The 15,765-nt window shown below is 57.1% G+C and overlaps 2 protein-coding genes and 1 long non-coding RNA gene across 4 annotated transcripts; 1 reads left to right on the forward strand and 2 right to left on the reverse strand.

Annotated features, from left to right (window-relative positions):
- The first annotated feature begins 37 nt into the window (after nucleotides 1-37).
- LOC134422193 (uncharacterized) lies at nucleotides 38-4,674 on the forward strand. Of its 2 annotated transcripts, none has more exons than XR_010028746.1 (3): nucleotides 38-515; nucleotides 968-1,067; nucleotides 4,418-4,674. It is a non-coding gene; the product is annotated as an uncharacterized LOC134422193 (long non-coding RNA). The 2 variants fall into 2 exon arrangements; XR_010028747.1 differs by lacking the exon at nucleotides 4,418-4,674 and adding an exon at nucleotides 2,296-2,460.
- Nucleotides 4,675-5,037: 363 nt separating this feature from the next.
- On the reverse strand, nucleotides 5,038-6,337 carry LOC134422195 (C-type lectin domain family 7 member A-like). The gene is made up of 2 exons (XM_063164130.1): nucleotides 5,823-6,337; nucleotides 5,038-5,467 (listed from the first exon to the last, which is right to left on the reverse strand). Exons 1-2 carry the CDS (start codon nucleotides 6,136-6,138, stop codon nucleotides 5,046-5,048), a joined length of 738 nt encoding a protein of 245 aa, XP_063020200.1. The 5' UTR covers nucleotides 6,139-6,337; the 3' UTR covers nucleotides 5,038-5,045.
- Nucleotides 6,338-8,419: 2,082 nt separating this feature from the next.
- On the reverse strand, nucleotides 8,420-11,504 carry LOC134422282 (uncharacterized). Its single transcript, XM_063164272.1, has 5 exons — nucleotides 11,368-11,504; nucleotides 10,419-10,888; nucleotides 9,941-10,039; nucleotides 9,356-9,838; nucleotides 8,420-9,265 (listed from the first exon to the last, which is right to left on the reverse strand). Exons 1-4 carry the CDS (start codon nucleotides 11,502-11,504, stop codon nucleotides 9,621-9,623), a joined length of 924 nt encoding a protein of 307 aa, XP_063020342.1. The 3' UTR covers nucleotides 8,420-9,265; nucleotides 9,356-9,620.
- Between the last annotated feature and the right edge of the window lie 4,261 nt (nucleotides 11,505-15,765).

The following is a 15,765-nucleotide window of genomic DNA, read 5'->3' on the forward strand; positions in this document are numbered from 1 at the left end:
TTTTAAGGTATAACTTCCGTAGTGCAGTATCAGTTCTTGGAGTGAAAGTATTTTTGTAATTGGTCATTTTCTGAACGAATTCCATTACTGCTGAATGTTGATATACAGCTACTGCTGGCATGATGTGAGCCCAGGCTGAGCAGTTTGGGGTTTTTTAAGTGAAAATGTGGCTGGAAGGCATGCAGCATGTTGCTTGCATCTGGAATGAACAATCTTTTCTAAATATGACTACTTTAGTTTCAACAAGTTAAATTTGCAATAAAATAGATAGAAATTCTTGATACACAAACACCAACAGTGCAGTCCTGCTGGATCTAAATCAGCTTCTTAATTTCTCTTTATTTCATTTTCATTCAGCAATTAATGAGTTGTCCTGCACTGATGTTGTGGAATTCACTTTGTCAGCAGTTCAGGGAGAGCACTGGCAGGTTGGACAGGGATTGGAGATGGACAGCAAGAGCTGGGAAGTGTGAAGAAGGTTCTGCTAAATTTCAAGGAATTTGGACTGCTGAGAGGTGAGAGACTGAGACAAATCTGTGGTGGAAAAATGGGGTTAACAGAGGCTTTTTTAATTGAGACAAGGCTAATGAGCAGTTGGTAGTGGAAAGCAGAGGTACTTGAACCTTGGGAAGGGTTGGTGTTTGACCAGGAAAGGTAATTTACACTGAAAATACATAAAATTCTCTACTGATGAGTAGCTAGATCAAGTTTAGATACTTTAAAACATAATTGAGTTGAAGAACATGATCACATTGAGCTGCTGTGTGGCCTGTGCTATAGAAAAGGTCCAAATAGATGAAAGGGCTCCCTTAGTGCATGAGGAGAACTCCTAAACTGGGTTCAGAACAAAGCTGCTCTTTTGCAAACACTCCAGCTGCTGTTGCTGCTTGGATAATCTGACTTTTCCATCAGTGGGGCTGGGATTTCTCTGGGGCTCTGCTCATCCCAACTCTTTCCATTTGTTCAGCAGCTTCCCAGTGGATCCCTGCAAGGCTCTGGGAGTGCTCCCAGGAGAGTTTGCCATGGCAGAAGAAGCATTTCCATGCTGCCTCTTCCACTGCTTTGAGGTAACACACCAGGCATCTCCACTTTTAATTCTGACAGTGTTTTTAGTGAAGGAAGCCGATGGAATTAATTAGGGCAGACAAGTGGTGTGTGGTTCCCTTTCAATGGATTTCTGTCCAAGTGTATTCTGGAGTTGTTTAACTGGTTAATTTTCCCTTATTGTCTGTGTTTCACCTGGGGGAATCCCCATTCACCTGCAATGCTGAGGGCATCAATGGAAAGAAACCCTGCCTTGGCCATTATTTCAGGGCTATCAATGGATGGGGAATCCCCATTTTCTTGCTGAAATAGATCAGGGAACACCCTTTGTGATGGGATTTTATGGGTTTGAAATGAGAGCAAACCTTCAATTTTCATCATCTTTCAGTTTACATTGACAAGGAATCTCTATGTGCCTTATTTTTAGGGTTGAAATTGGTAGAAACCCCCACTGATTCCATTGAGGGATTTATATCGAGGGGCCAAAAAAGGCTGGAAAAAAAGAGACAAAAAAGGGCAGCAAAAAAAAAAAAAAAAAAGGTGGAAAAAAAGTTGGTAGAAAAGGGGTGGAAGAGAAAGTCTCAAAAAGAGTTGGCAAAAAAAGGGCAGAAGAAAAAAATGGAGGGGAAAAAAGGGGCAAAAACTGGGGAAAAAGGCAGCAAAACAAGAGGCAAGGAAGGGCAGAAAAAAGCAGGCAAAAGGGCAGGAAAAATGGGAGGAAAAAAGGGCAGCAGAAAAAGGGAAGAAGGGTTAAAAAATGGAGATGGCATAGTGGTGAAAACGTGGTATTTAAGAAGCAGGAAAGCTCTAGAAAGGTGAGGAGAAAAGGCTGCGAAACATGAGAGGAAAAAGGATGGGAAATATGAGGGGAAAAGAGCAGGACCCCAGAGACACCCCCAGAGCTCAGGCCCCCCTCCCCAATGCCACAGACACCCCCAGGTACCCCCAAGAGAGCCCCTGCAAACCCCACAGACCCCTGGGCCTGGATTCCTGCAGGAACACTGGGGAACAACTGGGCTCCTTGCAGCAGGATGGAAACAACGGCCAGGGCTGGGAATGTGTGCCCACTGTGCTGCCAGGCTGGCAGTCAGCTGGGTGGGGCCGTGCCATGGCAAAGGCTCCTGAACAACTGCCAGGTTTGTGGGCTGCAGCTGGAGCTGAGAAGCAAAGGGATTAGTCCAGGCAGGAGAACATCCCATCGTGGGGCACTGCTGCAAAGTGGGCATGTTTGGAACAGAGCCTCTCCTTCAGCAGGCCAACACTGCCAGATGGAAATTGCCAAGGGCACGAGGCTGGCAAGTGAAGAGCAGAGCTGCTGTGAAGGGAGAGCTCAGTTCATTCAGAGAGATCACACAGGTCACTTGAGCACTGTTACAGGTAGGATGCAGAAAATGAGAGATTTCCAGGAAAGCCTTTGTAGTTTGGTGGAGACAAGGAGTCATGTGGCTGCAGGGATGGTGATCCAAATTACTTCTGAGCAGATTTCCCTTTTTTTTTCAATTGGTGAGGGTTATTAACCTTACCTGCAGTTTTAAGACCGAACAGTTTTGGAATCTATTCTAGTTTAATCTAGCTGTCCTCCAGGCTCCATACTCAGCAGCCATATTTAAGTGTCATATGATGTGTGAATTTGCTTGTGTCCCTATTCAAATGTCATCCTTCTGGGTTTTCAGCTTCTTTTTAACATGCTAGTAAATCTTCTGTGACCCTCTGCAGTATTTCCATGGGTAAACCCACTGAAGAGCACAAGCTAAAGGATGCTACCTCCAGCTGAGTACAGGGAGCAGTGGGAAAGGATGTTCTATCAGCATTTTCTGTCCCTGTGCTGATACTGTTCTCCCTGGGAGGGAGCTGGGAAATCCCTATTTCTGCTGCTGTGCTCTTCCTGATGTGTGTCACAGCTGATGCCAACCCCAGTTTTCCCCCTGTAATGATGATTCTGGACATGTCTGAGTGTACCTGCTGGCCTTGGAAATGCCACTGATGGTTACTGAGGAGAAGGCAAGTCCCAGCATTTCTGTGTGGGAACGGAAACGTGTGGCCGTCCCTCAGTGCAGCTCTGTTAGTGACAGCAGTGAGTGGCCATTCCTGGTGCAGTTCTGTTACCATTTTTTCTTCTGCCATTCTATTTTATTCCCTTCACACTTCCCACCCTTTCCCATTCCTCACTTCTTACCCAGCACTGCCCCAATGGTCCCTGGGTGCAGCTCCTTTAGAGAACAGGGCCCGTCCCAACAGGCGGCTGCTGCAGCCAGGGCAGGGGCAGGGCAAGGCACATCACAGCGCTGGTGGTGCTCAGAGACTGTTGGCTTTTGCAGTTCAGGCAGATCAAATGAATCCCAAGTGTCAGAGATTTCCACCATCTTCTACTTGGCCCCTTTTTTCCTGCATGGATTTGACAGTTCTTCCTTTCCTCCCACAGACCTGCAAAGCAAAATGCCCACCTGCCCCATGGCCATCCCCACCACCTTGTCTCTCTTTCTCTCCCCTTTACTTTGCAGCACTTTCTCCCTCCTCCTCCTGTCCCTGCCAGCTCCAGCAAAGCCATTTCCCCCACTGGCACCAGCTGCCTCCTGTCCCTCGCTCCCATTTTGCCCACTCTGAACTCCTGGAGCCGCCTGCCCGCGGAGCCGCAGCCGCCGTGGGGCCGGGCAATGGTGCAGGGAATGCTGGCAGGGATTCTGGGGCTGGGCCAGGCCAGGTGCCCGGGGCCAGCTCTGAGCCTCTGCTCCTGCCCCTGGGCAGGCAACAGAACACAGCAGGAAAGGCTCGGGGCTCTCAATAAAAGCAGCCAGAGATCTCTCACCCATCATGGGCAGAACAGGCCCCGAGTGGGGAAATAAAATTTCATCGAAATTATTATCAAACAAATCAGAACAAGAGAATGAGATGTTCCCCAAATCCTAAAAATGCACCTTCTTCACACTGTTCTCTCCTTCCTGGGCTTCGCTTTGTCCCCAGTTCCCTGCTCCCTCCTCCCCACACAGTGGCACAGAAGGATGGAGGTTACAGTCACGTCATGTCACTGCTTCTCCCTCCGAGAGACAAATCCTTGTCCTGCTCCAGCCTGGGATTCCTGCCACAGGAGGACAGTCAGATCCTTCACAGCAGACAGTCAGATAAAGAGACAACAGACTATTCTCCACAGCCAGGTGCCTGATGCCAAAAGTGGGATTCCTGCTCAGCACATGTCAGCAGTTCCTCCTCTTCCAAAGACAGTCCAAAAGTGCCACATTCTGGCCAGTTGGTGATGATCTCCAGGAGCCTAGGCACAATTGGATTTCCCACTGGAGCTCGTTGTGTCATGAGGGCAATGCCCTCACTGCAGGCAGCATCGGTGGCAGGATGGATTGCAGAGACTTTTCCTTTGCAGCCCCAGCCCAGCGCTGGCACCGGGGATGAAGAGGCACTGAGGTGACCCTGAGAGCAAGTGCAAGGCACAGGGCGCAGCTGAGGAAGGACAGCGCTGTGCTGGGCTCAGAGGTGAAGCTGGCACTGCCCAGCGTGGAGAAGGTCCTTTGTGCAGCCCCTGTTACAGGGGAGCTTGGGCCTTGCTGCAGAGATACGGCCGCTCATTGGAGCAGAACTCACTCCTGAATTTATCGTCAGCCAGGTACACACACTCGGAAGTGCCAAACACGGGAACCCTGCAGGGAGGAGCAGAGGCAGCGCTGGCTGCCAGGGGAAGCCCTTGTGCCCCCCTGGCCCCAGGCCCCGCCCGGCTCCCCGGCACTCACCGGGAGCTGTAGCTGCTGCCGTCCCCCCAGTGCAGGCGCTCGCCCCGTCTGCGCAGCCCGAGCCAGAAATCGCCCTTCCCGCGGAGGCGGAAGGGCAAATCCTGCCCGGGAGAGAGGAGTGGGAGCTGCCCCGGCCCCTCGGGGGACACGTGCCCGGGGCTGCCCCCGCACGCCGGGGCTCCTTCCCTGCAAGGCCCCGGCCCAGGGCTGCAGCCCCGGCCCTGCGAGCACCGAGCCCGGCCCAGGAGCGTCCCCAGGCTGCCCTCAGCCACCCCACAGCGCCCGCAGCCCCTCACTCACCATGGCCTCCTCATCCTGGGCAATGGCCAGGGAGGCATTGAGCTCGGAGCACCGTTCCTGACCCTGCTCCCACGTGCTGTAATCCCGTGAGAAGTAGTAGCAGACCCCATTGTAGCCCACCCAGCCACGGGGACAGCCCAGAACCAACTGCGGTGTCGCAGGTGTGACTGGAACCTGTGGTGCTGCAGGGGGAAGAGGAGAAGCTCTGAGGATTCCCCTGTGCAGGGAGCAGGGAGCCCGCTCTGCCCCGAGGGGCTGGGCCCAGGCTGCTGCCCCTCCCTTACCTGCCAGCACAGCCAAGGCTGCCCCCAAAGCCAGCGCCAGGAGCACCAGGAGCAGCAGAATCAGCACCGCCGTGCCCACGGGATGGCACCTGAACCGTTCACCTGGAGCAGGAAAGAGCTGCTGGCTGCCAGAAGCAGAGCCGGCCCTGCAATCTGCTCAGCCCACGGCCAGGGAGCAGAGCAGGGAGCCCTGAGGCAGTGTGGGCCTCCCTCAGCTGGCAGCCAGAGAGCCAAGAGCCTGGCCACAGGCAGGGACACAGCTGTGGGCACAGGCTGCAGCAGGAGAACTGCACAGCCTTGGGGGCAGCTGGGGCTCTTGCTTCCAGCCACGGATGGGGCCCAGCAGAGCACGAGGCCTCTTCCAGACATCGGGAAACAGCCACACACCTGCCAGCCCTGGCCTTGGGAGGGGACACGAGCCCCTGCCTAGAGGCCACAGAGGTGGCCCTGTACTCACCCAGGAATCTTCTGAGGTTCCCTCTCTGTTCATTGCCCATTGCTGCTGTGCCCTGGGGAGCCAGGGGCTCCCTCACACTCCCGTCCCTGGTGCAGAATCCATTCTCCACATCTGCACTCACTGCACGCTCACAAGTGGCATCCCCCTGCTTATGCCAAGAGGCTTCTTGGGCCCCAGGCAAGTGTGGAAGTGCGGCTGCTGGTTCCTCCTGGAGATGCTCATTCTCAACTCCTCTCATGGAGCAGAACTCTCTCTTCTTCTGCTCAGAGGTGTCATCTCTCTGGCTGGAAGAAGCAGCACCTTGCTCTCGAGACATCAGGAATGCTGACAGTTCTTTTGGGAGCTCGGCCTCGGGAACAGCTTTGCAGCCGCGCTGATGGCACCCTGAAAGGGACACGAAGAGAGGTCGCTGCTGGTGCCGGCCGTGCGGGGGCTCAGGAGGGCGGTGGCAGCTGTGGCTGCGCTGTCGCCGCTGCCCAGAGGTGCGGCAGCAGGTGCGGAGACAAGCGCAGCCTCCGGGAGCTCTGCGGCGGCCGCAGCCGCGGCCCCTGTGGCTCTGCAGCCGCTGCAGCCCAGCTCCGTGCCGGGCCGGGCGCTGAGAGCGCCTGCGAGCTGCCGGCTGCTGCTGGCCCGGGGCAGCTGCGGCTCGGAGTCCGCCTGCCGAGGGGCAAGAAGCAGCAGCCCCGGGCTGTGTCCATTGTGCCCCGCATGATTCCCTGCCCCGGCGCCTCGGAGCCCGGGCACACCGAGCACCGGCACGGCCGCTGCGGCTCCCTGCCTGGGCACACGGAGCGGCTGCCGGCACAGAGCGCAGCGCCGAGAAGCCTCGGCCCCGGAGCAGGCTGCATGCGCCGCTTTGTGCCCGCACCCGGCGCCTGCAGCGCTTTGGGCTCTGAGGCACTGGGTTCAAGTTCATGCCGTGCCAGCCCCGAGCCGGGCACGGACACCTCCCGCCCGAGCAGCGGCCCCGAGCCCGGCGCCGCACGGGCGGGAACGGTGCCGGGCACGGAGCAGCCGCCTCCGTCCTAGAGAGAGCAGCCGCGATGAGCCATCGCTGCCGCGGCACCGGCTCCATGCCGGCCATCCGGGCAAGGAGGAGAGCGCGGGCAGCCGCTCCCTCGGCTGCAATCCCAGCGCAGGGGGCACACGGGGGAAGCCGGCACCGGGAACTCGGCAGAATCCCCCCGGCCCTAACCGCGGCCCCCTCCGCCCACAGCGAGCCCCGAGCTGGGGCAGAACCGACCGCGGGTCCCACCTGGGCTGCAGCCGCCTCTGAGCTCCGGGTGCCGCCCGCCGCTCCGGACCGACACGAACTGATCCCGACACAGCCCACCGGCCACGGTCGCTGCCGCCGCATTTTAAGCCGGTGTCCGTGAGGGAGGGGTTTCCAGTTGTGAGCAATCAGCGTGCGGGAAAGAATCGCGGGCCGGGCTGGGGAGTGCAGCCAGGGGCGGGGGCAGAGACAGGGAGGTGTCACGTCCCTCCTGTGCCGAAACGCCGGTGCTGAGCGCTGGCGTCGTTGAAGCTGGTGAAGAAGCGCAGCGCCGGGGAAGCTGCGTCTGGGCCTCTAAACAGTGAATTCTCGCAGGCATTCTTGGGCTGGGCTGGGCCTGGCCAGGTGCCCGGGGCCAGCAAAACCGCTCTGTCCTGCTCCTCTTCACGCTGGGCAGACCTCGCTCGCGCGGGTGGGGCGAGCACCGCCGGCACCGCGGGCGCAGCGAGCACCGACGGCGAAGAGATCACCGCGGGCGGAGCGAGGAACGACGAGGAAGCGAGCACTGACGACGAAGAGAGCAAGGACGACGAAGCGAGCACCGCGTTCGGGGCGCGCAACGACGACGAAGCGAGAACCTACGACGAAGCGAGCACCGCGGGCGGAGCGAGCAACGACGACGAAGGGGAGCAACGAGGAGGAAGCGAGCAACGACGACTAAGCGAGCAACGACGACGAAGTGATCACTGCTGCCGGAGCGAGCAAAGACGACGAAGCGAGCACCGACGACGAAGCAATCACCGCGGGCGGAGCGAGCAACGACGACGAAGGGGAGCAACGAGGAGGAAGCGAGCACCGACGACGAAGCGAGCACCGACGACGAAGCGAGCAACGACGCCGAAGTGAGCACAGCGGGCGCAGCAGGCTCCGCTGCCCGAGCGGGGACCGACGAGGAAGCGAGCAGAGCGGACGGAGCGAGCACCGCGAGCGGAGCGAGGAACGACGGCGAAGGGGAGCAACGAGGAGAAAGCGAGCACCCCGGGCGCAGCGAGCACCGACGACGAAGCGAGCACCCCGGGCGCAGCGAGCACCGACGACGAAGCGAGCACCGACGACGAAGCGAGCACCGCGGGCGGAGCGAGCAACGACGAGGAAGCGATCACCGCGGGCGAAATGAGTACCGCGGGCGGAGCGAGGAACGACGACGACGGGGAGCAACGAGGAGAAAGCGAGCAACGACGAGGAAGCGAGCACCGCGGGCGGAGCGAGCAGCGCGGGCGGAGCGATCACCGCGGGCGGAGCGAGCAGCGTGGGCGGAGCGAGCAGCGCCGGTGGCCGCGGTGCTCGAGCGTCTCAATAAAGGCAGCCAGAGATCTCTCAACCATCATGGGCATAACAGGCCCGGACTAGGGACATTATTTTTAATTGAATTTATTGTCAAACAAATCAGAACAAGGGAATGAGAAGCACGACAAATCTTAAAAATGCACCTTCCCCACACTGTTCTCTCCTTCCTAGGCTTCACTTAATCCCCAATTCCCTCTCCTCCCTCCTCCCTCCTCCCCACACAGCGGCACAGAGGCATGGGGGTTACAGTCACGTCATGTCACTGCTTCTCCCTCGGAGAGGCAAATCCTTGTCCTGCTCCACCCTGGGATTCCTCCCACAGAAGGACAGTCAGATCCTTCCCAGCAGACAGACAGACAGACAACAGACTATTCTCCACAGTCAGGCGCCTGATGCTGAAAGTTGGATGCCTGCTTAGCACGTGTCAGCAGTTCTTCCTCCTCTTCCAAAAACAGTCCAAAACTGTCCCATTCTGGCCAGTTGGTGATGATTTCCAAGACCCCAGGCCAATTTGGATTCCCCACTGGAGCTTGTTGTATCGTGAGGGCAATGCCCTCACTGCAGGCAGCATCGGTGGCAGGATGGATTGCAGAGACTTTTCCTTTGCAGCCCCAGCCCAGCGCTGGCACCGGGGATGAAGAGGCACTGAGGTGACCCTGAGAGCAAGTGCAAGGCACAGGGCGCAGCTGAGGAAGGACAGCGCTGTGCTGGGCTCAGAGGTGAAGCTGGCACTGCCCAGCGTGGAGAAGGTCCTTTGTACAGCCCCTGTTACAGGGGAGCTTGGGCCTTGCTGCAGACATACGGCCGCTCATTGGAGCAGAACTCACTCCTGAATTTATCGTCAGCCAGGTACACACACTCGGAAGTGCCAAGGACAGGAACCCTGCAGGGAGGAGCAGAGGCAGCGCTGGCTGCCAGGGGAAGCCCTTGTGCCCCTGTGCCCCCAGGCCCTGCCCGGCTCCCCGGCACTCACCGGGAGCTGTAGCTGCTGCCGTCCCCCCAGTGCAGGCGCTCGCCCCGTCTGCGCAGCCCGAGCCAGAAATCGCCGTTCCCGCGGAGGCGGAAGAGCAAATCCTGCCCGGGAGAGAGGAGTGGGAGCTGCCCCGGCCCCTCGGGGGGACACGTGCCCGGGGCTGCCCCCGCACGCCGGGGCTCCTTCCCTGCAAGGCCCCGGCCCAGGGCTGCAGCCCCGGCCCTGCGAGCACCGAGCCCGGCCCAGGAGCGCCCCCAGGCTGCCCTCAGCCACCCCACAGCGCCCGCAGCCCCTCACTCACCATGGCCTCCTCATCCTGGGCAATGGCCAGGGAGGCATTGAGCTCGGAGCACCGTTCCTGACCCTGCTCCCACGTGCTGTAATCCCGTGAGAAGTAGTAGCAGACCCCATTGTAGCCCACCCAGCCACGGGGACAGCCCAGAACCACCAGCGGTGTCGCAGGTGTGACTGGAACCTGTGGTGCTTCAGGGGGAAGAGGAGAAGCTCTGAGGATTCCCCTGTGCAGGGAGCAGGGAGCCCGCTCTGCCCCGAGGGGCTGGGCCCACGCTGCTGCCCCTTCCTTACCTGCCAGCACAGCCAAGGCCGCCCCCAAAGCCAGCACCAGCACCAGGAGCAGCAGAATCAGCACCGCCGTGCCCACGGGATGGCACCTGAACCGTTCACCTGGAGCAGGAAAGAGCTGCTGGCTGCCAGAAGCAGAGCCGGCCCTGCAATCTGCTCAGCCCACGGCCAGGGAGCAGAGCAGGGAGCCCTGAGGCAGTGTGGGCCTCCCTCAGCTGGCAGCCAGAGAGCCAAGAGCCTGGCCACAGGCAGGGACACAGCTGTGGGGACAGGCAGGGACACAGCTGTGGGCACAGGCTGCAGCAGGAGAACTGCACAGCCTTGGGGGCAGCTGGGGCTCTTGCTTCCAGCCACGGATGGGGCCCAGCAGAGCACGAGGCCTCTTCCAGACATCGGGAAACAGCCACACACCTGCCAGCCCTGGCCTTGGGAGGGGACACGAGCCCCTGCCTAGAGGCCACAGAGGTGGCCCTGTACTCACCCAGGAATCTTCTGAGATTCCCTCTCTGTTCATTGCCCATTGCTGCTGTGCCCTGGGGAGCCAGGGGCTCCCTCACACTCCCGTCCCTGGTGCAGAATCCATTCTCCACATCTGCACTCACTGCACGCTCACAAGTGGCATCCCCCTGCTTATGCCAAGAGGCTTCTTGGGCCCCAGGCAAGTGTGGAAGTGCGGCTGCTGGTTCCTCCTGGAGATGCTCATTCTCAACTCCTCTCATGGAGCAGAACTCTCTCTTCTTCTGCTCAGAGGTGTCATCTCTCTGGCTGGAAGAAGCAGCACCTTGCTCTCGAGACATCAGGAATGCTGACAGTTCTTTTGGGAGCTCGGCCTCGGGAACAGCTTTGCAGCCGCGCTGATGGCACCCTGAAAGGGACACGAAGAGAGGTCGCTGCTGGTGCCGGCCGAGGGGGCTCAGGAGGGCGGTGGCAGCTGTGGCTGCGCTGTCGCCGCTGCCCAGAGGTGCGGCAGCAGGTGCGGAGACAAGCGCAGCCTCCGGGAGCTCTGCGGCGGCCGCAGCCGCGGCCCCTGTGGCTCTGCAGCCGCTGCAGCCCAGCTCCGTGCCGGGCCGGGCGCTGAGAGCGCCTGCGAGCTGCCGGCTGCTGCTGGCCCGGGGCAGCTGCGGCTCGGAGTCCGCCTGCCGAGGGGCGAGAAGCAGCAGCCCCGGGCTGCTCACCGTTGTGCCCCGCATGATTCCCTGCCCCGGCGCCTCGGAGCCCGGGCACACCGAGCGCCGGCACGGCCGCCGCCGCGGCTCCCTGCCTGGGCACACGGAGCGGCTCCCGGCACAGAGCGCAGCGCCGAGAAGCCTCGGCCCCGGAGCAGGCTGCATGCGCCGCTTTGTGCCCGCACCCGGCGCCTGCAGCGCTTTGGGCTCTGAGGCACTGGGTTCAAGTTTATGCCGTGCCAGCCCCGAACCGGGCACGGACACCTCCCGCCCGAGCAGCGGCCCCGAGCCCGGTGCCGCACGGGCGGGAACGGTGCCGGGCACGGAGCAGCCGCCTCCGTCCTAGCGAGAGCAGCCGCGATGAGCCATCGCTGCCGCGGCACCGGCTCCATGCCGGCCATCCGGGCAAGGAGGAGAGCACGGGCAGCCGCTCCCTCGGCTGCAATCCCAGCGCAGGGGGCACACGGGGGAAGCCGGCACCAGGAACTCGGCAGAGCCCCCCGGCCCTCACCGCGGCCCCCTCCGCCCACAGCGAGCCCCGAGCTGGGGCAGCACCGACCGCGGGTCCCACCTGGGCTGCAGCCCCCTCTGAGCTCCGGGTGCCGCCCGCCGCCCTCCGGGGCAGACACAGCGGGCACGGCCGCTGCTGCCGCAGTTTTAAGCTGGTGTCGGTGTGGGAGGGATTTTGGCCGAGTTTGACCAATCAGCGTGAATCAGGCGAGGGGCGGGGAGGACGGGCGCTTTCGTCAGGTCATATCTGTCCCTTTCCCGTAAATTTCCGCGTTGTAAAACCGCCGCACCGGCGTGGGAGGAGGATCTTCTGGGGCTCTCAACAGTGAATTACGGTAGACATTCTTGGGGTGGGCAAACCAAGGATAAGCCAAGGGTAAACTCTCTCTTGTCGGCAGTTCAAAGGATTGAATCAAGGGGAGAACAGGCGTTCCCTCTCGATTTAGATCCCTAAATCATGGGTAAGGAGGGTCTCCTCTCAGTTTAATCCCGAATAAAACGTGAATTGGGGGCTTTTCCTCAATTTAGTCACCTAAAAAAGGGAGAAATGCAGTTTCAATCCTCAATTTCCCTCAACAAAAGCCCATTCTGGTGGCTTTTGGACACCTTTCTCCTCTCTGAAGGTCCCTTCAAATGGAGGCACCCCCTCGATGGAACTCTTACACATAAAGAGGGTCCTCTCAAGGGAAGACCCTTCAGACCAGGGACAGCCGTGTTTGCCCTCAGTTTGAGCCTGGAGATGATGAAAATGGGGCTCTTTCCCTCAATTGAAAATGAACCATAAAGATATTCTTCCATTTCAACATGAAAATCATAGAAAACTGTAATTGACTGTGAGACACCCAAAATCATTAAAAAGCCAAACACCCAAAATCTTGTTTTCCTTCAAATCACAGGTGAATGGGGATCCTCCCGAGTTCAAACACAATTACAGAAAAGCTTTCCCCCCTCCATTTCAATCCCATTTTTGGGGCTCTGGGGAGGGACTGGGGGCACTTCCCCCTCCTCACTGCTCACCCCTGGGGCTGCTGCCCCTCGCACAGTGCTGAGCAGTTCCCTCCCAGTTCCCTGCCAGTTTCCCTCTTCCTGGCGAGCCCCGGCAGGGATGGGGAGAGCACTGGGCAGGAGCTGGGAGCGCTGTTCCTTCCCAGGGCTCCTGATATCCCTGCCAGTGCTCCTTCCTGCTCACTCCCGCTGCTCCCACTCTCCCTCCCAGTTCCCTCCGGGCATTCCCTGTGCTCCCAGTTCACTCCCAGTGTTCCCAGGATCTCTCCCAGTGCTGCCAGCGGCAAAGCCCTGGGGGCACAGCGTGCTCTGCTCTTGAAGAGGCGAGACTGGAGCTGTCAGGAGAGCAAACCCGGCTGGGAAAGCGTTCCCTGCACAGGAAGGTGTCTCCCCTCTCTGACCACAGAGGGAGCTCAGCCTCCGCTCTTGACTCCAAACCCTTGAAGCTCCGAGCCCGACTGCCCGAAATTGGCTCGGCCCCACTGCCCAGCGCACTGCTCAGAGCTCACACGGCTGAGGGGGCAGTGCAGATTGAATAATGAACGCTGCTGGGCACGGCTTTAGCTCTGAACTACACACTGTCACACAGCAACAAAACCCTTAACGAGGATGGGTTCCTCTTGCTGGCACAAGGAGAGAAGCAGAAATCTGACAGGAATATTCTTCATCATTCTGCCCAGGCTCTGTCAAACCCTCCAGCTCCTGCACCTCGGGAAATAACAAGTGGCTTCTAAGCAGTGACTTTGATGTCAGTGAGCAGGTTATTGTGGATTAATCTCAGACTGGAAAGCAGCCTTCACACCCTACTGCTCTTTGCATCACCCAAAGAGTTTGGAGGCTGCTGCCCAGGGAGCTCCTGAGTTGTATCTTCCTTGTCAATCTTATCTGCATCTTTTTGTAAAATTGTAAAAACATAAATCAAATGCAGGGAGCATTGGCACAGGGTCTCAGGATTTGCATATCTCTTCCAAAGAAAGGGAAAAAAGAGTGTTTGTACTAAACAACAGAGTTTAAAAATTTCATGTTATGTACATATATTTTAATAGGGAAAAGAGGAAAAGTGAAATATCAATTACTGTGCCAGTGGTGCCCCAGCCTATTTCTGTTCTCTTCTTTCAATTGTAGCATGTCTAAGGATACTTAATAAAACCCCAAAACTAAAAGAATATTTAATTCTAGCCAAAGGAGAAGCAATGTGCCTGCAGACTTGTGGCACTGCCCTGCCTGGGTTCCAGTAAGGGAGCTCATCCCCTCTGCAGTTCCAAGCCAGATCCCAAAGTCCTGAGCATCAGCTTTCAGCTTTTTGAACACTGAACTGTAAGCAAAGCTGCTGGGGAGGGCCATGCTCCAGGCACATCTGTGCCATTTCATCTCTCCAGCTCTCTCAGCTCAGCTCGGCTCTTTTCCTCTCCTTGCTGGCTTTGGCTCATGCATTTCTTGAGGGGCTGCCCTGCACTGAGCAGAGCACGAACTGACCATCAGACAAACAGCTTCTGGCACTGTGGCTCTATCCTAAATGGAACATTTCCCAAAGGAATTCCAGGGCCTTAATTTCACTTAAAATGGCTTTTAAAGGAACCTGGTTTGATGCCCTCCATTTCTAAACAAGGAGTGCACAACGCTCCTGCACTCCGTGCCAGGGTCATTCTTTGAGCCTTGCAGAAAGGCTTTAAAGCAGCACAGAGCTTGTTAAGCACAAACAACTTCATCCGAAATTCGAATCAATACCATGGACTTTAAAACCTATTTTTAAGACTGAATTAAAGAGCAGTTGCATTGTCAATTGACAAGATGAAGATGAGAAAGGTTTCCTTACCAGTCGTTGAGATGACAAACTAAGGGAGAGGATGGAGCTTGGAGTGGAGGGAGGAAGGGGGTATAGTATAGTGGGGTTTTAACCATCATCAAGGAATTGCAGAAACCATTCTAATCTCAAGAAAGGAAAAACTATCCAGGATATTTCTCATTTCAGCAAGAGCCCAAGGAAGCCCTCAGCAGCAGGAGATTGGGATAATTGTAAGGCTGGTTTCTAGAGCAGAGGGAGCCAGGTGCTCCTCAAAGCCAGACCTTCATCCACAGCAGCCAGAAGGCAGAAAAACAAAGATACAACAAAGCCTTAAATGGGGAACGGGTTATCAAGGGTATTATAAGGAAAGAACAAGTTCTGGGAAACAGGACCTGGAAGGTGAGAGAGGAAGGAAAAAGGGAGACACCTGAGGCCTCTTGAAATTCAAAATGAGAAAAGAAGGGAGGAGGAAAGAAAAGGGTGTGACTAAATTCTAACCCAGCTGTGACAAAATTCTAACTGAGCTGAGGCTGGCTTTAAAGGCAATAGAGGGAAGCTGTAGGGAGAGGAGACTTCTTTATAGTAGCACAGTACTGGGATAAATTCACAGGAGAAACTGTGAAATCTCTATCAGCAGCAGCTCTCTGCAAAGAGGTCAGGCATCCATTCCCCATGCCAAAACCAGGCTCAGGGAACTGGGCCAGACAACATCCCCAGGTTGATCCCAGCCTCATTTTCCAAAAATTGCTCAAAATTATAATTGTGCACTAACAGAGCAAAGTCTGTTTTCAGCTTATCAGGCTTTGAGATGCCTCAGATTGAGATGCAAACCCAGCTCCTGTCCCTTTGTTGTGCTCAGACTTTCCCCCTTTCCCTGACCCAATCTCTTCAGCAAGCAACAGCTCATCGGGAGCCAGCCAGGCCAGGGGCTTTTCCACAGCTTGTTCCAGGCAGAGGGAAGGAGAAACATAAAGAAAAAGGAGGACAAAAGGGAGGCTGTCCTGGAAAGTGCAGCCTGGCAACCTCCAGACAATGAAACACAAAGCACTCAGACAGCTCCTTGCGAGTGGGGGCTCACAGGGCTGGGGGGGAGTAGCTCTTTTTATACATCTCACCACAGCCTCATCCCCAGTGTGGGCTGCTTTCCTCCACAAAATCCATAGGTGTGTGCTTGCATAGGAAATTGCTGAACAACTGCATAAAAATACAGGTGGGAAAGGGCATTTCTGCCTTACAGACCAGCTCAGGTGGGCTGGCTTAAAAATTACATATATATATATATCTATATACATATGTGTGTATATATATATACATACATACATACATACATATATATATGTATGTAGATAGATAGATAGATA

The sequence above is a fragment of the Melospiza melodia genome, chromosome 9, assembly GCF_035770615.1.
Source record: "Melospiza melodia melodia isolate bMelMel2 chromosome 9, bMelMel2.pri, whole genome shotgun sequence".
In the NCBI taxonomy this organism is placed as follows: Eukaryota; Metazoa; Chordata; class Aves; order Passeriformes; family Passerellidae; genus Melospiza; species Melospiza melodia.